The following is a 24287-nucleotide window of genomic DNA, read 5'->3' as shown; positions in this document are numbered from 1 at the left end:
CTGATTTTATTTTCCTCTCCCTTCAGTACTGGGGTGCACTGTCCCACTTCCCTCCCTCTTTACCTTCACTGCCTTTCCAAGAAACCCCTGGTCAGTCTGTGAATGACAGACCTGATGAGGTCTGAGGGTCCTTTGGGTTTTCTAATCATTGGACTCTGGCAGCTAGGAATGGACTGAACTCATACCTGAGCCTTTCCTCATAAAGCCTGATTCCTTCCTGCTTGTTTTCATATAAATAAGCACATAGGCTCTTGGTATGGGCTGTCTATTTCTGGGCTTAGTGTTGCCTGGTACTTGCCTGTCAATCTCACACGTGTGGTACAGAGACAAAATCTATCCAGGATTGATTTTAACTGCCAGGGCAGATTGCGAAAGCAGAAAAAAAAAGTCAAGGGCTTTCTATGTCTGATATCAACATAAATTCAGCTCTACTATGCAGACAGCATAACAGAAAATGGGGTTTCCTTGTGACCCTTTTGGCTAAGGCAGCATCTCTCACCTGTGCAGTGAATCCAACACTTACAGTGGAAGGTGGTCTGAGATAAAAAGGAGTCCTCACTTATTAAAAGATGAAGTTCCTTACAGGAGAACTAGCAAGGAATGGTGTTCAGTGTGGATTAAGTAGCAGTGGCAAAAGCTGAACGAAGATTGCAAGCATAGAAGTTGAACCCTTGGTCTTCTACACCCTTTGAAAATGAAGTCTATATTCCAGTGCAGGGCCATGTTGCAGAGATGAGCTGATCCCATGAGGCTGGTAAGAAGGAACACTCTCTGTGGATGGAAAAGACAGTTCACTTTAATATTATATTAAAATAAACTCCAAACTTTAAAGTACCAAATTATTCTGAGAATAGAATAGTGATCTTGAGGTTAAAAAGCCCTCTGCTAGCAAGGGTATGTTGGCTTGTCTGTGGTTTGAGCTGGATAACAGCACCCCATCAGGAGAAGTCCTAGTTTGGTCACTGTAAAAGTGTTCCAGCTTGGCATAGTGATAAGAAGCCAACGTGACTGCTAGAATCCCTGCCAGGTGCCAGGCATAGTTTTGATGAGTCTCTGACGTCTGTTAGACTTGTGATACCACATCCTTTTCAGTAGCTAAGCAGTGCTGCAAATGCTAGGCTGTGATACCCTCTCAAACAACTGGCACTTAGATAAAGCATTTCTAGGCAAACAAACAAATAAATACAGACTAAGAAAACACACATGCACATACAATGGAGGGAGTAGGCTTCCTAAATTACTTACTGTGCTCTGGGGAGCAGCAGAACAAGTGGTTTTCATTTTCCTGGTGTTTCACTTACTGCCATGTGGGGTTCTCTTCGTGGGCGGAGAGCTGGACTTAATTGCTGTTTTTGTGTATGTTTATGTGTGTGTGTATAAACAGTTTATGTAGAAGTTGGGTCTGCTCAAGCTTGTGACAAAATCCATTTGTGATTCATGTCCATAAAGCACCCCCAGTGAAGGTTTCAATCACTGCCAATCCCTAGTCTCATTTATTATTTTTCCTTGACAGATTAAATCTGCAGCAATTACACAAAGAGCTTCTGAGGGTGTTGATATCTCTCTGGTCAACAAAGCCAGTTGGCCTACTTCTTCTATTGGGCCAGCAGAAATGGCATGGTAGCCATGCATGGACATTTCCCTCCCTTTATTCCACTGGAAGATGATGGGCGCCAGAATTACTCTGAAGACCCATCACTCTCCTCCCCCTTTTCTCTGCAGAAGCTGTTAGTACGGGGCCTAGGTAGACCTCTATTACTCCTGTTGACCAAACAGACACAGGAGGAAGAAAGTGCTGCCTTTATGCAAACCCTCCTCCTCCCTCTGCATTTTTAGCTGTCTCGGTTACTCCTTGTACCAGGTGAGCCTCCAAAGCTCCTTTGCAATGAGGTCTACAGCAAAGTTCAATTGTAACCTCATGATACCCTGGCTGTATCCATCTGTCACCATCTCATACCCTTTTCTTGTCAGCTTACTGAGATGGAGCTCTTTAATGTCCACATAGTTTATTTCTTGGGTTCCTAAGTGTACTACTAATAATAATAGACATTGCAATGAAGGAGAGATCTTTTCTGGGGTCAGTGCAAGTTTGCCTGTTCTAAGGGGAGAAGAACACCCGGGCCATGTTGTTTGTAACTAGTCAGTGATATTTGCCTGAGTTCATTAAAAACCAGTCCTTGCGGCCTCAGATGCCTCCTATATATTGAAGCTGTATTTCAAGGTCTAGTCTCATAGGTTTCAATTAACAACCAAATAAGAGAATATAAAACCTTCTTTTCTTCCCTAAAGATTCAGAAGCAATGTGCATGCTTCATTAATGAAGAATTTTAATGAAGAATGGATTTTTCAGACAGAAATAAGTATTTGCTACAAGCAGTTTCATCAGCATGAGTTAACATAGAGAGGGAACCCAGGTGAAACCAGGCCAATATTTAGAGAGACCTTATGTGAAGTCCGTTAACATTAGATTTTATAAAACAGCATTAGATATTAAAGCAAGTGGAGTTTGGAGGAAGCACTCTTCTGCCTTCACCCACTTTCAAGGACTCTGTCCATTACTGCACAGTAAAAAAAGCCCACAGACAGGCTGAAGTGTTGTCTGAACGGGGTTTGTGACAACTGTTTTGTTCTTTTCTTGGAAACACTCAGGCCCTGTGATAAAAACAATGCTGATGGGCTATAACAGTATTTTGGAGAAAGGCAGACTGGCTCTGTGTTCCTTTTTTTAGCTTAGCAGCCATCAGTGGCTAAGCAGATCAGATGTTTTACAGTGTGAGCTACAGAGAGGAAAAGTGGATTTAGTTTGGCAGAGATGTGGGCTCTTTTGCAGGCATGGTTTTCTTATAGCTCTTTGGTTCCACACTTCTGCCCGCTGCTCAGTTTAAGTGGTCCATGTCTCTCTCCTTCTAGCGATAGCAGCTACTTGTGTGCCTATATTATCTGTCGTCTTGCAGTTGTAAGAGCTAGGATTGAACAAGGTGCTTGAGGAAGACAAGTTGCCATGCTTGTACAGATTTGTGACCCACCCAGTATCTCATCTCCGCTGCCATGGCCCGGCTTCAGGAGCAGTAGAGAGAAGTGCAAGAAACAGCGGCAGGCGTACATTGAATAATCTGCCCTGAGCTTAAGTCAAAGTCAATGAACATATTTGGGTCCCTCAAGCTAGGCGTTTGGTACCTTCCTCAGATGATGTCTCTGTAGAGAGTTTATTTGTAAGATGTGATGGAAAATACAGACTCCTGCAGTTGTTTCTCTCTCCAGAGCATCCACCAGAGAAGGGAAACCAATTCCTGAAGGAGATAATGGAGCAGAATTAAATTTGGATTGCAAATGAGTAAGATACAGACAATAGTTGTGTATTAGTTGTAATTCTACTGAGGAATCAAAATCTAGTAGCCAGTTTGGGTTGGGTTTTTTTGTCAGTTAGCATCTTGATCTTGAAAGCTGTCTGGCTGACATCTACAAGGATGGAACAAACGCATCCTCGCTTTCTTTTCTATACTTAAACAGAGGTCAGGAATGGTTTGGGAATAACAATGCATGAGATGAGAATAGTTTTGCAGCTGAGTTAGCAAACCTGCCTTTACACATGGCTCAGTGTCCCAAAAGCAGATGATGACTGGAGAGAAGCAGACAGCCGTAGACATCAGGAGCTCCATTGACTTAAAATAGAAGTAGGAAAGAGATGAGTTTTGATGAGTATTTCTAGTTTGATTGTGGCGACTGGAGGAGAAAGAAGGATATGTTCAGCCCTTGACTTGCTTTCTGATCTCTGGAGTCTGAGATCCTAACTGCTGAGATGAGGTGGTGGCATTTGGTCACCATTGTCCAGTTTCTCAGATACTGCCCAAACCACCACAAATACCCTGTAGAATCAGAACTGGCCCAAAACCTGAGCCCGTACCAACACTTCAGAAATGTCAGAATTAGACCTGAAGAAACTCAGTGTTGCAGATTGGACCGAACTGGGTAAGAATTTTATGCTTTGCAGAACCAGTTGAATGATGGAAGTTAATTTCCACCATCTGGAAAATCTACCATGTATAATTAATATGACATGACCTTGAAGAAACATATAAAGATCAGAGAGTTTATAAAGAGGAAACAGAAATTACATTGCCCAGTGATAAGTCCACTATTGTTCTTTATTAAAGCAATATATATGTGTTTATTTAAAAGTTATTAAAAGAAAAGAGCAATATATTTACTCTTGTTACTAATAGTTTTCAAGCAATAACAGAAATAAATGTCTGGAATAAAGCTTGAAAATATTCCAGTTCAATAAAATTGCAAGCCTAAAATCTTCTTTTGTGGTGTCATACCATCACTTTAAATTCATCAGAAAGCCTGTGTATTCTTGGCAGATTTGGACAGAAGTCAGGGTTTTGAATCCAGAGGTAACGCTGATCCTCCAACATTTGTTTCTGTCCACAGTCAGGGAGGAAAAGCAGAAATATTGAAAATCTATTGCAAAGTCAGCACTCAAAAATTTGTTAGAAGACACTGAAACATTTCAGTTAACATTATGTGGCAAGGCTTTCAGTGGTACGTGGACATATAGGAGTTGTAATTTGAATGTGATGCACTTTCTCTCCTTCCAGGACAAATTGGGTGTACCAGGACAGCCGCATAGCTATGTGCTCCCATGTTGAACCAGGATGCTTGAGCAGAAAAAGCCCATTTTGTGCTATGGGATAGGTATTCTTTCCAAGGAGCTTTAAGCTCAACTTCCATGAGGCAGTGAGGCACCGAAGACAGCTGTATGATGAATATTTCCCTTAAACCAAACTATGTAAGTGGAAATAGCACTAAATTGCTATGGTGATTAGAAGAGAGTGAAGATTTAGAGAACAGAGTCAGAGGTGAGGCTCTGTGTGCCATAAGCAGAGAAGGATCTTATTTACTATTAAAGTGAGAGATAGAAGCAAGACTGGAAGTTTGACCCATCCTTCCTCTGTGGGCACAGCCCATCTTCTGAGGTGTGCAGCTTACGCAGTTTACACTGAAGACGCGTGAACAAAGTATTATTCAGTTGAAGAACAGAAAAAAAAAGTGGAGAAGGGGAAATAAGTTCAGAGCAAATTGAAGTGGAACATTTTGAGGACATTTTTGAAGGCAGGGGTTGAGTTTTGTTGGGTTTTGTCATTTTTATTTATTAGTTGGGTTTTTCTTTTTAATTTAGATCAAATTTTAAACAAAAAGGCCACTTTGTAGCATTTAAGTCTTTGAAAACAGAAGACTAAAAAAAATTTAAAAGCTTTGTTCAGAAAGTGCTAAAATGAAACATTTTTACTTTACTGAAATAAAAGAATTCATATGAAAATGTGGAAACAGCATGTTACAAATGTTTTAGCTGTCCTCTCCTTTTTCAGCAAATTCAACCGCTCAAGTTGCAAAAAGTTCCCTCTCCTATGCCCCGCATCAGCTCCACTTTTCATGGAATGGAATAGATAACCAAAGTTTTACTCACGTCTCTCATTTTATAGTTTCTTGAACTGGGAAGGAAAACATCACCATCCATGGGAATATGTTGACTTCACAAGCTTTTCACTTCATTTATGCACAGAGTTGAGGGTTTGCATGTGTATATGTGTATACAGAGGACCAAGTTCCCTTTCAAACTAAGGTCACAGGTCTTGAACAACAGTGGTTCTTCCAAGAGAAGTACTCTGACATGGATTCTGAGTCCAGAAATACCATCCAAGTTTCGAGTGGACTGTAATCTAATTTAACTACTTAACCTAATTTAACTGCTCATGAGATGTAGTCAGCTCTGAAAAAAAAACAATTTTATTTCCAAATTCTGTCAAGGAATGGAAATGCTTTACCTTTAGCTTACAGGCCTAAGGCAACTGCATCCTACCTAAAATAACTTCATTATAATTAAGCCAATCAAGTAAGTGAATAATCAGGGGTTTCACAGGTATTCTCTTTTGCTGTCTTTTGAGCCCTAGTTCATCCTCAATAATTTATGGCACTTACCTGGAGCAGCTCAGATAAGTTCAGTATGGGAAGAATCTAATTCTCCAATCCCTTCTTTGGAGTTGTTATCTTTTGCAGTAAAAAAAAAAAACCCCAAAAAAACCAACCACACACTTATGTCTGTCTATCTATCTCTCCTTTTGTCTTGAAGGAGATGAACTCTGTGGTGGTACGTACTGCTGTCACTTGGTTATGTGAGAGACCATGGTCTAAATCAGTACTTCGCATCACTAGTAAGAGGCCCTCTAAGCTATACTGGGGTGGGTTAGGATTTCTGCGTGGTTTTCTGTCCTCCTTTTGTTTGCTGTTCTCCCAAGAGCTTTGAGAAGCTGAGTTTCATCCTAGCGTGAAAGAGAAAAAAAATGTAAAACTTCTTGTGGGACAGGACATTCTGGTGCCCATCTTGTGGGTGTGCATGACTGCTCTCTCCGAGAGATGCGTAAGGAAAACAAAGTCAGAAGCAGATGTCTCTGTGGCCTGTGGCAAGGGGAGCAAGGATGCCTGCGAGGGACCGACGAATTCCTGTGTTGACAAAGACTCCCAAACTGGAATTTATGAGAATCCGTCTATAATAAAATGCTCTTAACTTAGTGTCTGGCTGTCATCCGGGTGCATCCCAAGAACGGTGGCATAAGGATAAAGCTGCCACATCACACATTCCTTGCTATCACCACAGCTTCTCTCTTGATGAAACGAAATCTTTCCTCGTCTGACGGTACTGGAAATTGAAGCAAGAAAACCTCAGCACTATTGCTGTACTTGGAAGTGCGTGCAAGGCATGGCAATCTTCTGAGCAAAACTTTTCCATTGCTCGCGCTACAAAGACAAGATGCAAATAACAAATTGCCAGACTTGTGTTTTAGAAGACTTTGCACATATCTGAGGGAACAGAAACATTACCGCAAGATTGCTGAAAAAATAGATTGATCATTTAATTGTATGGACAATATATGGTCAGCAAAGGCATGTCCTTTCTCATGAGCTAAAGCAGGGGCAAATTCATGGCCCTACTGAAGTGCAGGGGGGGCTCGATGGGACTCACCCGAAATATTATTAGCATTACTTTGGCAGGATCAGTGGGCAGAGGCATTAGTGGGGTCTGCCCTGCCTGGTGCTCCCCTCAGACAATTGTCAATGAATTGGTGGTTTGGAAAAATCCATGTTGGTGGGGATGAGGTGTAGTGTTAACACCATGCAGCCTCCACTGTTGGGGAAACCTGGGCTCTTTGCAAGGGCCGTTCAGTGCAGAAACGAAACATGAATGCTCTGATTCACCCTAGAGTGGAGATCATCCAGCCCCACAGCCCTCTGAGCTGCAGAAGTTGAGTACCTGATGTGAGGAGTAGGAAGGCTTGCTTGGGCAGAGAGAAAGGCATGGCCAGGCTGCCAGATGGCTTAGGGCTGAATGAAAGTGAGACCTGGGCAATTTTAAGCCTGGGAATTATGAGAAGAAGCTGTTACAGGACTTCATGACGTTTGTCATTTTTTCTGACCAGATCCAGATCCACTCAATAACCCTAGCAAATACCGATGATGAGTCAATTTTCTGTTGTCAATGCCAGCACAGAGCGACACTAGAGACCACAAGGCAGAGCGAGAAATGCTGAGACAGCCTAATGGAGCCTACGGCTCAGACTAAACTACTTGCTTGTTTTGGTTTGTTCTTTTAATTCTTGAAAAGAATTAGAAAAGGGTGGCAGATTTCACCAGAAGTGAAACAAAACCACTGGGATCTTTGTGGATTAAGCGTTTTCAAGAACTAGCAAGAATAAATGTTTTCCCATTTTCACTGTTTTCTGTACCTTAGGACCAAGCCATGTAGGATATTTGCTGAGACTCTCATGTTTTCTTATTTGGACTCTGTTATTTTAGAGAACTTGTTTTGCAGAACTGTGCATCCCTGGGAAGGAAATTAAGGTCAGAGATGAGAAAAACCCACCTAAGGGCCTGAAATACTTTTAGTTTTTCAAAGACCACCCCGTGTGGGAATGATAGATTTAAAAATGGGTGTAACCTCTAAGCCTGGAGTTGTATCAAGTTAATAATGAAAAATCTCTGAGATCTTTGTGTGGACCAAGATATTTGGGTGGTACTTTCTCACTCTCTCTTCAGAAAAGGCATGGTGGCCTCACAAACTGAAAACTAGCCCTGCTTTTTCTCTGGCTTTAAAAATAACTATGTATCTTGAAAAGCTGTCTCAGCAGTAGTGAAGGGGTGGGAAAAAAGCTATATTATATCCCCATGGTTTCATACAGTGCAGCTGTGCTAACAGAGTGCATTGAGACTGAGACCAAAGGAAAGGCATGAAATAGTCCGTAAAATGATCAGCTGAATCTAACAGCAAAGCTTCACACAATGGGGAGACCTATTGTCCAGGTATCTTATTGCAGATGGGAGGTTTTTGTCTTTTCTTAATTTTTTTTTAAGGGGGAAAAACCCCAGAATATTAATAAATTCAGACTCTTTGAATTAATAAAATGTTTTACTTAAATCAATGGGAAAGTTATCTTCTGATAGGAAGTCTGCCTTACTTTGAATTAAAATGTTTAAAAATTCTTACAATCTATTTGGATTAAATATCCATTTTCTATGGGATTAAAAGTTTTGATTTAACTTCTGGTTGAATGTCTGTAGGATGATGATCAGATTTGAAAACAATCAAGTCTAGATTTATTAAATTAGTTTTTTTAAGGATTTCATTTTTTTTAAAGAAGCAAGTATGCATCAACAGACAGCCTTTAAAAGTCCCTACTAGGTCCTAGGGTAATTAGTAGTAGTACAGGAATAATGGAACAAGTATCGACCAAATGTAATACGCAGTCACCACAGTGGAGCTATTCCCTCTGTGCCAACTCTGAAGCACAAGTGGTTAGTTTATAACCCTCTTTAGGTTACAACATTTTAACATTTCTTCAGTGTTTATTTATTCTCTTCCCAAAGAATGTTCTGAAATATCGAGTTTACAACCTGTGGCTCATGTGATGGTAATGGAAACAATTAAGCCAGAAGTTTTCAAAGCCACCACTGGGATTTTGATGCCCAAACTCATTAATTTTAATAAGAAGTGAGCTGCCAGTCGTCTTAAGTGGCTTCTAAAATCTCAACCCATAAAAACACCTCTCTACTGTTTCCAGTTTACTAGGAGCTCAGAGCAAGGTAAACACGTGTAACAAAATAGTAGGTGTTAAAAGGTGGAAAGTATGCGTTCAGATGTCCCTAAGACCATTCAGGGATCCAAATGGTGGCCCCAGCCTTGAGCTGGCAGATGTGAACTGATATGGGGGCTGCTCCCACCTTCAGCATCTTGGAGAACTGCTGGCACAGTCTCACTGCTTATCAGAACATGAGGCACAGTTTCGGTGGTGGTGAGAAGAAAGTCAATGGAAATAGAAATCTTGGAAGCAGCTCAGTTCCAGCTGTGATGATCACATTGCTTGTCCACTTTGGGCTCTCTCACATCAGCTCCGTGCCTTCTTAACCTTCTTGCCTTTCTGCCCACCACAGCCTTGTGGTCAGGGTAATGCTCTTCTGGTGTGCAGATGGACAGCTGGGTTGTAGGAAGACCTCGGTGAATTCACACCATAAAGTGAAAAGCAGAGATATCCAGAGCAGTACCAGAACAAGCTGTCTTTGGGCAGTATTAACCAGTTTGCATTCCCATCGCTTGGGCAGTGATGGGATTCAGCAGGCAACGAGGCCAGGGCTTTCTTGCCACCCATTACTGCCTGCTGCCATTGCAATTACCCACACAGTGTTTGTAGAGGCTCAGTCCAGGTCCTTCCTACCTGCCTAACCTGTCTTATCCAAGTTCACAGTGTTATCTTCCAAGCTGCTAAATGGCTGCGTTTGCATGTTGGTACTTCATTGATCGACCATAATAGCTGGACAAAAATTAAGAACTGTCAACTGTGGCCTGAGAGACCAACCCGATGCAAACCTTTGAGAGTGTTTCCTTTTACATGAGTCTGGAGGTGGCTTTGCTTCAGCTGTGAGCCTATATTACAGCCTAAGAAGTCTTAAAGGCTTTGGAGAGCACCAAGATCTCTCAAAGAAAGTTGCTGCACTCATCCTCAACATTGAATCATTGAATCAAATAGCGATGACCATCTTGACTGCTATTGTGATGGACTTCAAAAAAAAAAAAACCAAAAGGGAAAAAAAAACTGCTATTAGTAGTAGATGTGACTTTTTTGGAAGAGAACAAAATGTTCCATAAATGAAACACGTGGTTTCACTTGTAGCAGATTTTGTACATTGTCACCTATGAAGTTTAAGATTTTTTTTTTACTTTGTCATTAAAATGTCTCACTGGTTTCATTCAGGAGGCAAAACTTTTCACGTGGTTTTAATTGTTCTGTCATAAATGTCATAGCATCCATATAACAGAAATAGTTTTGCAGACCACAGCTTTGTATTTCTCTTCCATTTTCTGTACCTACAACTCATTGGGCCATCCCAGAGACAGAAAAAGTTCCTCTCTTGCAATTAAGACCAAACAGGAATTTCTACTGAAGTTAGGGGGAAAAAAATCACTTTGTATCAGTACTGATTTATTAGATTGTTGTTTCAGATATCTTAGCTCACAAATGTAAGTTGACAAGGCCACATATCAAAGGAGAGAGTTTGTCTTGACTTTCTTCCTAAAATTAGTGAAACTCTAGAAGATGAAAACAATAAAAGACCCTTTTCTGCAGAGTTCCAGAGAGGGCAGTATTTCAAACAGGAGTGAAGAGCTCTGGCAGTATTGTTTCAATGTGGCTTTGAACAGATCATTTGCCCCCTTATTTGCTTCATTTTTCCATTAGACCATGCTTCTGTCATCAGTCTGGGCTTCCCTGTCACCACTCCTAGCTCAGATGAACAAGCATAATTATTGTTACAGTCAAAACAATGACTTGTTTTCCACAGATGATATCCAAAGTTGAAAAAAAAAAAAAGAAGGGAACTAGTGTTATGTCATTGATTTAAGCTTCTCTTAAGGTATCTCTTCCTCAGAGTCACAGTTTTGCTATTTAACCTTCAGCCCAGCGGAGGAGGTGACGTTGACCCCTACCACAGGCTCTAAAGCCTGTAAAAAGTAATTAAAATGCCTGAAAACAGCAGTAGCATATCAACTGCATTTTCACCCTTTTTCGTTTAGTGTTTATTTGATAGTTGGCTAGGAAATGCCACTGGTGTCTTTAGTTGCTGCCTTAGAGCAAAAGCCTTTCTCCTTGTACACCTTCTTCGGAGCTGGGAGCACCCACCAAGTGGTGTAGTCCTCTGCTTTGGCTTTTCCTTAGCACGATCCCTCCCTTATTCATCAAATGTTTACATGTTGTGTTTTGCAGTTCAAGGATAACAAAGACAAGCCCAGCCTTAGAAGGGACCTCAGCGACAGCCCTGCCTGCTGTCCAGTTTTCTGAGCAGGTCCCACTGCTGTCTCCATCATTGAAGCCCTTGCAGATGGATGAAGAAGACAGCCTGTCCCCTCACCTCCTGTTACCAGATAGCATCAGCCAGCTGGAAGAGTTTGGCAGGCAGAAGAAGTGGCACAAGAAGCAGCACAAACACCATCGCCAGAGGCAATTCAATGACCTCTGGGTTCGGATAGAAGACAGGTGAGTTGGTAACTTCTGTGGTCCCTGTCCTCTTCCTGCTGCCTCCTAACTAGCTGCTCTTTACAGATCCCAGCTCTTGTTGATGAGACCATAAGGAGGGTTGGAGAAAGGCTAAATGGGAGAAACAGGGAGTGAGGTGATGGTTTTGGAGTCTAATGAAGAACTAGGAGGAAGACTCATACACACATTTGATCTAAAAATATAGAGAAAAAAAAGGTAGCACTTAAAATATTTAAAATATACCAAAACAAAGACTCATCAGAGTAAAAACAGGAAAAAAATTACAATGGAAAACATTATGTCTTTGCCCTCTTTCTTCCAATAATTATTTTCCAATCTTTAACGTCAGTTTTCAGCCCAAAGACTTGCCCATTTTCCAACGATGCAGAATATTCCTGGGAGTTTTTAAGATTGTAATATGTCTGACTTTCAGTCTTCTTAACTGTGGTCTGGGGCTGAAATGTTTAACATCTCATTGTTCTGCATCAACTGCACTGAAAACAGCAGACTGAGGCAAAATGAAGTACTTAACTAAGGCTTCTGTGTGAAGAGAGTGGAGGTAGGCACATTTCCATGGCATTTAAAGTTAAAAAATCCCATTCAGTGTTTGAATAAGAGGATGAATCTGGGCCTTCATGTTTGATCAGGGCTTTTCAATGTGTGTTTTAAGGATTCCTGGGCAATTTATTCTCCCACCTCTAGAACTGGGAAAGCTCGTAGTGTCTTTATCCAGGCCATCGTGGGCAGATAAACAGCCACGCTGTTTATAGATCTGCTAACAAGTAAACGGAATGAAATAATCTGCTGGGAACTGGCTGCTCACCTATACATGTAATGGTTGTCTGTCTTTGAGCATTACTTTTATTCTCATTTTCATAGCACCTAAATGCCTTGCAAGTAAAATGAGTCAAAGAATCTCAGCGGCTTCTCCCTTTGCTAATGATGAAACTCCACATATTTGTGTTCTGGGTTTTATTTTTTAAATTGTCATTCATTCTTTTTAACAGACCAGTTACCTCATTTTTGTTGTAGTTTCTTGTGTTCTTGGGGTGAGTAATGTAAGGGTTGTTATTAAGGTGGTGCATATTAATCTTAAAATAGTAAGGCTATTTCTGAGGTTAATGCCAACCTTGGTAAGAAGGATCAGACCTGGATTCATGTGTTTTGTTCTCAAAATGCGTTCAGTGGTTGGATCCTTTCCACAGAGGATGTTTACGCATGAACTAAAGGCATTTGGTTCAGCATAGTTGATTGCCTCGAGGACAAGGGACATTTCTATCTTTCTTCTGCCTAGGGGACACTGAGTCGTGGTGTCCCATGATGTCCCAGCATTTCACAAGGGTGTTTGGTCCAGTTCACCATACATGTCATACTAGTGAGGTGCTTAAGTAGTCAGATCCGGTGGGATTCTGGCTGTTAGGCACAATCCTTCTGCCCCCATCCTATCTATCCAGAAAGAGTGTTGGATATTGGGCCTGTGGAAATGTGCCGCTGGAGGCTTAAAGCAATGGCACTTGCATAGCAGTAAGAAATGTTCCTAGGAAAAGTATTTAAAAGGGTAGTTCCCTAGGTTAGAGTTAAATTATTCGCTCTGTGGTCCTGTGAGATTTCAGCTGAATCAAAACCTTTTATCCCTCGACTTCCATTTCATAAGGATGGAGACTGGGATAAGGAAACAAGTTTCCGCTCCCGCCACGCTGGTGATGAACCAGACGCTGTGTGTCGCCTGCCTTGCTGAAAGATCCTAGGGAGATATTACTGGGAGATCACAGCCCTAGAAATGAGGAAAGGCTGGAAGCAGGGAAGTCTGCCTTAGTGCTTTCAGATGGTTTTAGTGCTTCTACAGTTCTGGAGTAACTTCTGTGTTTTCCTGGAAACAAAACAAAACAAAAAATACAAACTGTTCAGCTAAATCAGAGATCACAACCAGCTCTGGTTTCCTTATAAATTGGATGGGGTCTCAACTTTCATAAACCAGCTGCTGCACATTGTGCTTTTGGCAGTTGGGTTTCATCAGCATTAATTGCAAGCTGGACCTTGCACAAGACAATAAACATTGAGTTCTCTCTAACTGGTTCCTTTCTGATTGGCAAGAAAAAAGCAGAAGTCTGTGCCTGTCACCAGATTTTGAAGCATGGTCATTCTTGGAAGAAGCAGCTAGGATGGCTAGTAATATGGGTAATGGAGTGTTACCTGTGCAGGAGAGAAGCGTGTGAACTAATATTGTGTTGCTTCAGAATTGTTCACCAGACCTCAACAGTGAGACTGTTAGCACTCATTTTTGGAGGATAATTAATGTACGAGAAGTTCACACTCTGGCCTGTCCCATAGATCCATCATGCATTTGCATGTACTTATATTGGAGCCCCCCACGTTCTGTATGGACTGAGCTCTCTATATAGTATTACCCTGAGCTATGGCCCCATATTTCCAAATGATTCTTCTTCCAGTTTGAGTTTCCTGGCTCACCTGTTGTCACCTGAAACTTGACTTGTCCACCCTCCAGGTAAAGTAAAGAGATTTTGGTCATTGTTACATCTTTTGGGTGAAAGCTGCATAAAACTCATTATTTCCATGCGAGGTCTCCAGAATTCAGCTGTTTGAGCTGCCTTTCAACCTGAAAAGTCAAAGAGAAATATACAGGTGGAGGAAAAATCCAGGCAAATTTAAACCAGATTATTGATTGTTGCATGAACCTCATTGAACTGTGAAACGACTGGTTCATACAGCTCTTTTCCAAAGCTTTATTGACCATGGATTAGAGGACTTTATGAGCCATGAATTGCAGGGCTTTTATGGACTACGCATTTCTAGGCTATCTCATACACTTCCATGGAAATCTTGAGGTGTTTTTTTAAGCTACCAACACAGAAACAAAGGAAATGAACACAGGAGAACAATCTTAAAGAAACATCAAAGGTCTGACTCCAACCTATAAAAGCCAGGAAATCCATAATTAATGGTTCCACTAAGACTTCAGCTCACACAGTTGTTCTGGTCTGATCTGAGGTTATAGCTACAATCTGAAACGGCCTCATGAAAAATGAGTCATCATTTAATGTCACACATCATTATTAGTATTTACTTTCAGTTATACCTTGGAGATTGTCCTTTCCTTTTTGCTCTGTCTTAACAGCTGAGGCATTTGAGTTGGCACCCCTGAGTGGACGGTGTTTAGATTTGTGTGTTGGAGGGTCAGTACCGCTGTGGAGGATGAGAAAGCTTCCGCTGTGTCTTCTCCCTGGCTTTGACAGAGCTAAGATTTGCTGATCTCCTGGGTAATCGGCTACACTGAAGGCTATTAAAAAATAAAAAATGCTGATGAAATGTGTGGTTTCCTTTCCCTTCTGCCTCCATCCCCCCAAATCTAAACAAAATGAAAAAGTGCTGCCTGGCTGCCATTTGTGTTTGAAATTGTTTGTCAAGGATCAAAATCAAATGGAGATTTCAAGTAGCGGGATTTTTTTTTTTTTTAACTACTTGATTTTGCAGAAATGTGCGGATCTGAAGTCTGTCTTTGGGAGGAATTTGAACTTAGACAAAACTTAAACCCTAGCTAGCTCCCGTAGCCAAGAGCCAGCTCGGGCAGCAGGGAGGGGAGGCAAAACCCTTGGGGTGGAAGGCTACAGTCTGGCATACAGCGTGTGTTATTGTTCCTGTTGACACTGTTAGCTAAACTTCCCCTTGTAATATATGTAATTAATTACAGATCATTCACTGGCTTCATGATGAGCTGCTCAGTAAATGGAAAGAATAGAGAAATGTCTATGGCGTTTCAGAGTAGTCAGTCAAGGCTAGATCAGGATCGCACCCTTCTTGTAGCAGGCAAATGGTTTAAGGCTACAAAAAAAAAAAGAAAAAACCAGCCCAAGAGAACAGAGAACCTCTCCCAGCTGGAGGTGGTGGGGAGTGTTGTAGCTCCTGGGTGCCTAAGGTGGGGTGGGAGGAAAGATCTTGGGGAAAAGGGAGGAATGGAGGGGAGTTAGGAACTGGGAGGGTGTTTCAGGAGGTGTGAGGCTTGGAAGGAGCGATGGCAGCTGGGAGATGTGAAAGAGAGAAATGGTAGGAAGAAAGATTTACAGAGAATGTAGTAGGCAAATTCAGAAGGTGAAGATGGTGTTTGGGAGGACACTGAGGACACACCGATGCTTCACTTGCACAGGAAAGAAATTAAAGAAAAAATAATTTTTATCAGAAGAGAAAAAGAGAAATTCTTGTCCCAGATGTAAGCTCGGTCCTGCAAAACCTGCCATTAGTGGGAAATGAAATGAATTCCCCCTGTAATTGGAAATGGCATTTCTCTGATAGCCCAGCGCTGACTATTCAACCCCAGATGAATGCAATAACATCATAAATATCAATTGCTTTTTGAAGCCACAGTTATTTTAGGGAAAAAAAAAAAAAAAGTTATAGCAGTGATGGATGAAGGGAGACAATGTGTAATAAACCACACTAAGTGTGCCTGTATAGAGTGAACCTTATCAGTTTGGATGGAATTTAAGCACTTAGCCTGTTATCCTCTCTTTCAAGACAATGCAGTGATGGAAAACAGAACTCTGTCAACTCAGACAAACTTTTAATTTCACTTAACTGCATCTGAAAGGTAAATTTCAGTAAATGAATCCAAATTGCTTCCTTTTCACAACACACGGTGCTGAAATACAGTACTTAACTGCATTAAAGAAAAGGCTGCTTTTCTTTAGAGGAGACCTAGACACTTTTGAAGTCTAACAGGTAAATTGTGGTCAGATTATTTCCCTCCATATGGTAGCTTTGAGCTTGAAATTTCCATCACTGGGGCCTTGTTTGTTTAAATTACTCTGTCCGCCTCCCTGGTAAGGATACGGCTCGAGAAGTGTGCTCCTACTTACCGATGCTCATGGGGAGGGGGTATCGCTCCCTCCTGCAGCCGTGTAAGCAGTTGCCACCATTGCATTTATTTGCCCTGTGCTCAGCCAAGGATGAGGATGTAGCTCGAGGACCTTTCTAACTTGTTATAGTGAAACTGTCTCCCAAAGGGACCGCTCCAGCAGCCAGGAATAGCTGGAGCGTAGGTGTGTTGGAGTCCCACTGTCCCTCCCTTGTCACACCTTATTGCTGTCCAGGGCTTAACTGTGCTGGGTGGCCCCTTGGCTTTCCTCCAGCACTTCCCGCTACCCTCTCCTTCACTGTTCTCCTGCCAGGATTTCCTTCTCAGGAAACTTTCATGATCACAGTCCCTATCAGTGACTGTCCCCAGTCTGCAGGCTGTGGCATATAAATATCTACTAATCAGAAAAATCTCGTGGATTGACAGCTAGGGTACAAGACCCTTCTGTCCTGCTGAGTAGTCTCAAAACAGCTCCTGGACAAATGCTCCCTCGTGGTTCCTTGGTGGAAGCTGAACCTTTGTGTTTCGAACTGACCTAAAATCTGCTCTTAATATACACAGTTTTTCTGAAGTCTGGTGGATATACAGTGGCCAGAAGACAACATTTTGGGCAGTGAAGCAGTTCATCCGTTGGTCCTTCTGTCTTCCCACACTGTATGCCTCTCTCAAACACTCAGTCTTGGTTCTGTGAGGGGTCCTCAGCTCCTCCTGAGCAGAGAGCAAAGCCTGGGGAACAGTGCATTTCTTAGTTTCTTAGTGTTTGCATTTGATCTCCTTTTAAGATGGACAGATGGCTTGATGCATCCTTTAAATACGCACCGACATTTGCAACTCTCTCCTCCTGCCCGTCACACAGCCCCAAGTACACATCCCTCCAGTGGAAGTAAAATAGCAGCACAGTATAACTCAGTGCAGTATAAATAAGAGATAAATCTCCTGACTGTAACACACGATACGGTGATGACATATCCTCCCTCCCTAGATGGTTTTTACTGAGGCTTCTTGAATTATCAGCTTGGTCAGAGTGCACAGAACATATTAATTAATGCGGTGAAACCTGCGCTCAGCCCACAACTCTCTCATGCATCGCGGTAACGGATGGGAAGTCCTGACGTTCATGTCCAAAACTTTAGCATCTCTATGCTAACAGACCCTCCCTGTCAGCTGGCGTGAGTGATAACTTCTTTCCCCTTGTAAAGTCAAAGAGTTAATTTGTTATGCTCCAGATGGGGCTGAAAAGATGTGCAGCCACACTTTCACCTGCTAGGCACACGAAGAGATCTTTGTGCTTTACTTTGTTCTGCTGTTGTTCTCTATAACATACTGACACTGTGTGATGAAACAAACACAGATAAATTTAAAAAAAAAATAAGCAAAAGCCTTGCATGTTTACTTTCAGTATTGCTAAAGTCTCTCACTACCAGTCTGAACAATTAATATGAAGCAGTATGCATACCCTATTTTAATGAAAGCTATAAATACCTGAAAATAAAATTGTTAGAGATAAAGAATACAGAAGTCTCTTGGAAATAGAGATGTAATTTGTATATAGATTTCAATTTTATTTCATGAAACTAAATTCTTTATTGGTAATGCATTAGGTATTTTATTTTTGTGAAATTTAAATCCATCATGAATATTAAATCCATATTTTTGAAGGCAAGCAAGTAACAAAATTGGAACACAGAAAAGCTAAGATTTTTGACCAGTGAGGTATTTTTCAGCCCTGCATATCCAATAACATTTTCTGCTCCTTCCTCCTCAGTGTTGATTAAGATTGAAAATACACTGCAGGATGTTTTATGGAACCTATTAAGAGATTTCTCTTGCTTTCTTGTTTTCTATTTTTCACTTTATATTCATTGAGTAAAGATAGTCCATATTCTATATTTATATCTGCCCCACTTTGGTGTAGATCTGACTTGGGCTAAACACAGCCCTGCCATTCCAAGCTTTGTGAAGCCACCTAAGATCTGGCTGCTGCTGTACAAACAAAATGCTTGCTTAGGATTCCATTTCAAGAAGGAGCAGCTGCTGAGTTATGATAATCTCTTCCTCCATAATGCACATCCCCACTTGTTCCACTGTTTCTCAGCCAGCACAGTCTCATTTCCTCACCCAGTGCCAGGACTCCTCTTGATCTTGGACAACCTGTTAACTTTTTGGTTCCATGATTTTCCATTTTCTGCTTAAATTTTGTTTTCCTCCTATACGCTTTCTACCTGCCCTTTTTAACTTTGGCTGCACACAGTTGGCATAGGCCTTGGAGCAAAGAGTTGAAGAGTAACCCTCCAGCATCTCCATCTTCATCCCCAGACCTCTGCACCCACCTCCGTCTCTCTAAGCTCACTCCACAGGAGGCTGTGATCTTACAAACACTGTGCTTCACTTTGCAGTCAGTCCATGCCAATGAAAGCATGGGCTTTTGGAGCCTACAGCCTTCAGCAGAACCTCTCTGAGATGGGGCACGTCTCACTCATAGCTAGCATGTCCATGCCATCTGGTATTACTGCAGTCTGCAATGCAGGAGGCATAGCTAGGCATCTTTCTTCTTCATTTTTCAACCAGGAGGTAGATCTCCTCCATGTTATATCATCTTCTTTGCTTTTCCTACCATTTTCACACAGATGCATGTGTGGCCAAGAACGCTGCCAACTGGATAAGACAGTCAGCATTTATTCTTTACTAAATTAATGGATGGACATTGTAAGGCAGTCCAGGCTCTTTCTGCTGATGCTTTTCCTTCTCTTGACAACTTGGCAGCCTCGTGGGCAGTCTCTATGACTGTGGCACTGCCAGGAGTGTTGGGGGCCTGTTGCGGCTGAACTGTGGTCAAGACATATTGTTTTAATGTTAATATTAAGCTATCACAGTTGAATAGCTTAGACTCTTTAAGTCTTGAGATTCCCATCCACAAATACTCAGTCATAAAAATAAGGTTTCAGGTCCGTACCTGTAGTACAAAGTGTCTCCTGTGGAGTGAGGCAAAAAAGGAGGGTGCGTATTCCATCAAAAGAGTTAACACTAAATGAATTTGTCTTCTGTGTTAATGCAAGGCTTTTTCTCCAGCTATTTTTAGCCTGTTCCAGCAGCGTATCCCACTGTGGTCTGGTAGGCAAGAGCTTTGCTATGAGGTTTGCAAACACTTGTGTTTCTGTGTTGTGAGAACAGAGCGTTTGTGTGTTATTGGAGCGGAGCCGTGTGTTCCTTCGGCGACTGAAAGGAAGGGCAGACCGCGCATGTGATCCGTGCACATGTTTATTGTTGCCTGTGAATAACCATGTACAGCAAATGGGTTCTGAGAGAAAGCTTGTTAGCAGATGTCGTCATGGCCCTTCCAATTTGTAAATATGAGCCTTGACATTTATATTTTCCATATCCAGGGCTTTCACTAGCCAGATGTTCTGAGGATTGGCTCCTTGGAGCCTTAAACTGTGACTCCTCATGGTATATTGTCTATCGCACACAAAATAATAAAACCGTATTTCTGGCTCCTATCAAACCGATAAGAAGGAAAAATGCACCGAGTACCCTCAGGGAAAGGGAATTCCTTTAAATCTGAAATGCACTTTAACACAGCTCTACAAAACTCTTTACATTCACTCAGCTGAAAAACAGCTTGTCTGGTTTAACAGGCAGAGAAAATCCAATAGACAGTAGCGCTTTTCCCCCGCTGCTTGGGGTGGGTGAAGCGTGGTCCGAGTTAAACTGGTGAGGCTGGCTGCAGCTGCAGGCACTGTAAGCCGTGCTGAGGGGCGAGGGGGGCTCGTGCCCAGGGTGAGTTGGATTCCTTAAAGGCAGAAGTGAGTGGTAAAGCACCTGCATTCTCTAAATTGCAGTTCTTGATTCCTTCAGCGAGTAGTGTGTTTTCCCTGTCGAGGTGGGTGGTGGCCAGGTCTGCGTTCAGACTCCTGGCTTACAGCACTACTTGGTTGACAAAATGTGGCTGTTTCCATCTTCTTCAAAGATAGCTTCATTTCTCCTTGGATTACACTGATGGTACAGCCAGCACAGACCCTGCAGGGAGGCTGAACCCCCATGCACATGGGATTTGGATCTGTTGGGGTCAGGAGCAAGGTCCTTCCCCGCTGCTCAGGTTATGGAAGCGGCAGAGACCCATCCGTGCCATAGCTGCTCCTTGCACAGCGCCCATCAGGGAGAAAAGTTAACGGAGTCATGTCGAAAGCTGAGTTTGGGTCAAAGATGGGACCTCTGAAAGGACATTGTGTGCTACATTAATGGCTGTCTGCCTCTCTGCCCCAGCGGTACGCAGATGTGGTGAGGAGGTTGCCGGCTATCTTAAAAGATATCTCATATGCTGCAACCCTACGTTGGACTGACGTATATTTGAGTGACCTTTCTATCTAGCAGTATCTAAGCCCCAAAAGACTGCAAACCTGCTGTTCCTCAAGGTACAGCTCTGGGCTGAAAAGAGCTACGTAAAAATCCATAAAATGTAAAAAGCTTCATCTTCCAGTGAAGGCACTTGAGTTCCTGTAAAGAAAAAAAAAAAAAGGGTCTTCAAAATCCAGTGGAAATGCAAACACACAACACCATCAGTGCTAGCCCAAAGTAAAAGGGTAAGGGGTTTGGTATTTATTTCTGGTTCTGCAATTTCCCTTCTGAGTAATGAGTTTCATGCCCTGTGAAATTAAGTGAAGAAAAGTATGACAGGGATGAAGACGACATTACTGTTGTGGTGGGCAGTTGGTTTATAAGCGAGGTTTAGCCACAGTTACACAGTGGTAGCAGGTTTATCTGAGAAGACAGATTCACTGTGGAGTGAAAGGGGAGGAAATTTCATCCCCTGACACTGCATGCGGCATGGGCTGCGCTGCGTGCTGAAAACCCAGCAGGACCCCAAAGGGCAGCTGTGGTCTACGTCCAGTTACTCACTGGGATGAAGAAGTAGGATTTATTTAAATTCATATGGGTTTAATGCTATAAAAGCCGGGTTCCTGCAATTATGAAAATGCCAGGCCAAATTCCGATTTCACTCAGCTTGCCTCTTTACGATTCCTGAATAACTTAACTGAACAAAGTAAGCATTATACCTGGGGCCTGAGCCCACCACGCTGGAAGGCGCAGGAGCCAAGCCTATTGCTTGTGAGCGGCTGGATGTCAGGGATGCCTCACGTAGCACAACTGTGGAGAGATGTGGTACGGACCCTGCTCACAAAACCTCAGTTCCACCAGGATGCTGTAGGCTCCCAGCTTCAACACCCGGCAAGGAAAGCTTTTGCAGCCTTTCAGACCATGCAGACCAGCAAGTGGCTTTTTGTAAGCCACCAGCGGCATCTCCGGGCTTTCAGAGGGTTTGGAAGTGCCTGGGGAGAAAGAGTCTAAGGGGTCTGTGCTGTGGCTGGTACCACTGTAGTTGCTTTGCAGAGAGGAACTCAAACCTTCTGGGCAATGCAGCAATTTAATGTCCTTGGCATTTCTGCCTGGTAGATATGCCCTAAGAACCTTTTTTTTTTTTTTTTTTTTTTTGTTATTTTGAGAGTGAATCTGTTGGAAAGAAAAAGCAGCCAGTGCTTTTGTTAGTGGAACAAGCTGGAATTCAATACTGCTCCAAATAATAGGTTCAAAGATCTGACCCAACCTTAATTATTCTTACGAAGAGAGACTCTGGAAAAATGCAAGCAGTGAGTAGGAAAGTGAGCCCAGTGAATTAGAGAGAAAAATGTGATACAGACTAAGTGGAGAGAAAAACTGTTGCATGGAGATGGAAAAAGAACAGGGAGAGGGAAAAAGAAAATTAAAATCAAATGGAAAAATGCAGTATATTGGACATCCATTTAAGCCAGTTTATATTTTGGTTGTTCGTTCTGTTCCTTAATACATTGCACAGGCATCTTCTTAGCTGAAATAATTGTGTGTCTTAGAGAACAGTCTTGGAGAAAATACTTAATTTGACAGGATGTTTTAGGTATTTCCCCACTACTGCTGCCTATTCTAAATCATTTTAAAATCCGGGGGGGAAAGGCGATATCTTTTACAGTGTTTAACAAGAAAGTGACAAGGTCAAATATATACATCTCTATGAATGTATGCATTCCCCAAGCACATCTAAACACGCATGGTTAATTCTGCGCATCTGCAAAAAATATTGGAGCCGTAGGGCCCACACAATGCCAAACAAACGCTTGAGTGCACAGAGGAGAGGGCAGCCCGAGTCGCTCTGCTTCTAATTAATCGAAAGGTTGAGCCCAAGACGTAAAATATGGATTAGGATTTTGACCGCCCTAAAAATGCAAATTGTTTTGCACGTGGAGTGAGAGCAGCAGCTTGCAAAATACAGGAAAAAAAAAAAGATAGGTATTCTGCTAATTATTGGGACTTGGTTCAAAACCACCTGATTGCAGCACTATCGAATGAACTCATTATGTGTTGTGTATCAGCAAGTTGCTCAGAAATCTTCACAGATTGTGTCATTGGCAAGATTTTTACCATACTAAGCCCATCTACGTATGCACCCTTGATGTTCTTGCTTACTTTGGCTGTAAAACCTGCAATCATTATCTGTCCAAGAACCAGTGAAACAAGTATTTGGTTATTTGAGCCGTGATGATGATGAGTGCCTTCACTGCACATACAAATCAGGTACACAACCAGATGTGTGCAGTGGGTGGGGGTGAGTTTGTGGATGCTTTTGAGCCCACATCACTATTTAGACTGTCCTGAGCACATCCTGGCTCAGAAACGGTGAAACAAAGGGCTCTGAGCTATCCCCTCTTAGCAAGGGCCAGGCCCTGGGTAAAACTGGGATGCATTATCCCAGCTCTGTGATTGCCTCGTCCCAGTGCAGAATCACGGGGGGATATTCTTAGGATATTAGAGAATCATCAAAGCATTTCTCAGAAGGGCAAAGGAAAGAGCTAATGTTGTCATCTCCTGCCTCGGGACCACCCAGACACTCTACAACAAATCATGGGTCTTCAACTACAGTATCATGAATTATTGTTCACAGGGATTTTAAAGAATTTAATTTCTTTTTTTTTCCTCTTTTTTTTTCCTTTTTTTTTTCTTTTTTTAAAGGATGACATGTAGTTTCCTGACAGACTGGTTTTAATAAGGTCAAAATCTTTGTTGTTGCCAAATCAGAGAGGAATATAACATCTTTAAGTCATTAGATGGGAATGGGGTAATTACTCCGAGGGTGTGCTTCAAAGGTTATTGGTTTTTACAACGTTCTGTGTTTTTACACCATTCTGCAGTTGTCTGGAAAGGAGCGATGGGCCTGAATCTGATGCTGCCACATGTGTGGGTGCAGGATTTGTGTTTGCAGGGTTTTCCTGCAGGATTTTCAGGGCAGGCAGTTGAAAAGGGCCATATGCAGTCTCCTCTGGGAATGGGGAAAAGCGAAACCTGACCACGAGGTGCAGGAAACTTTCCCGCACACTGAAAGTTCACTTCAGAAAAGGGCCCTCGGGCTGTGCTGGAGTTGTTTCTCACCTGCTCCTTCCCTACCTGCTAGATGCATCCTCATGTCCTAGTTTGTGTCACTGTGTCCCCATGCCTGGGGGACCCTCAGACTGCATCGCGGTGACAGCAAACTCCTCTCCTCCTCTTCCCTCTGCCTCTGGTGCAGCAGTCCCCACTGACCCGTCCCTTCCTATCCCATCCCCGTCCCTGCCTCTGGCCCCACCGCAGATGACACACTTTGCCTTAGCAGCATGACCCACCTGTGGCTTTAGGATGCCGCTGTAGTGCTCAGCCTCGCTGCAGGTCATTGTCACTCCGGGGCTGAAATTGTCATCATGGAGATATTTTGCAGGTGGCCTGGGCAATCGGGACCTGCAAATCACAGTGAGAGCCTGCAAAACGCTTCACGT

At 42.5% G+C, this 24287-nt stretch overlaps 1 protein-coding gene across 1 annotated transcript in view; it reads left to right on the top strand.

The window, feature by feature from the left end:
- The window catches only part of TRABD2B (TraB domain containing 2B), a 291275-nt gene that overhangs the window by 254348 nt on the left and 12640 nt on the right, over nucleotides 1-24287 (top strand). Inside the window, exon 6 of the mRNA XM_086754014.1 lies at nucleotides 11313-11582. Within this exon, the coding sequence (XP_086610140.1) occupies nucleotides 11313-11582 (270 nt within the window). The remainder of the gene's footprint in view (nucleotides 1-11312; nucleotides 11583-24287) is intronic.

Source organism: Chlamydotis macqueenii, chromosome 8, assembly GCF_036417535.1.
Source record: "Chlamydotis macqueenii isolate bChlMac1 chromosome 8, bChlMac1.mat, whole genome shotgun sequence".
In the NCBI taxonomy this organism is placed as follows: Eukaryota; Metazoa; Chordata; class Aves; order Otidiformes; family Otididae; genus Chlamydotis; species Chlamydotis macqueenii.
This window is presented reverse-complemented; position numbering and strand designations above follow the sequence as displayed.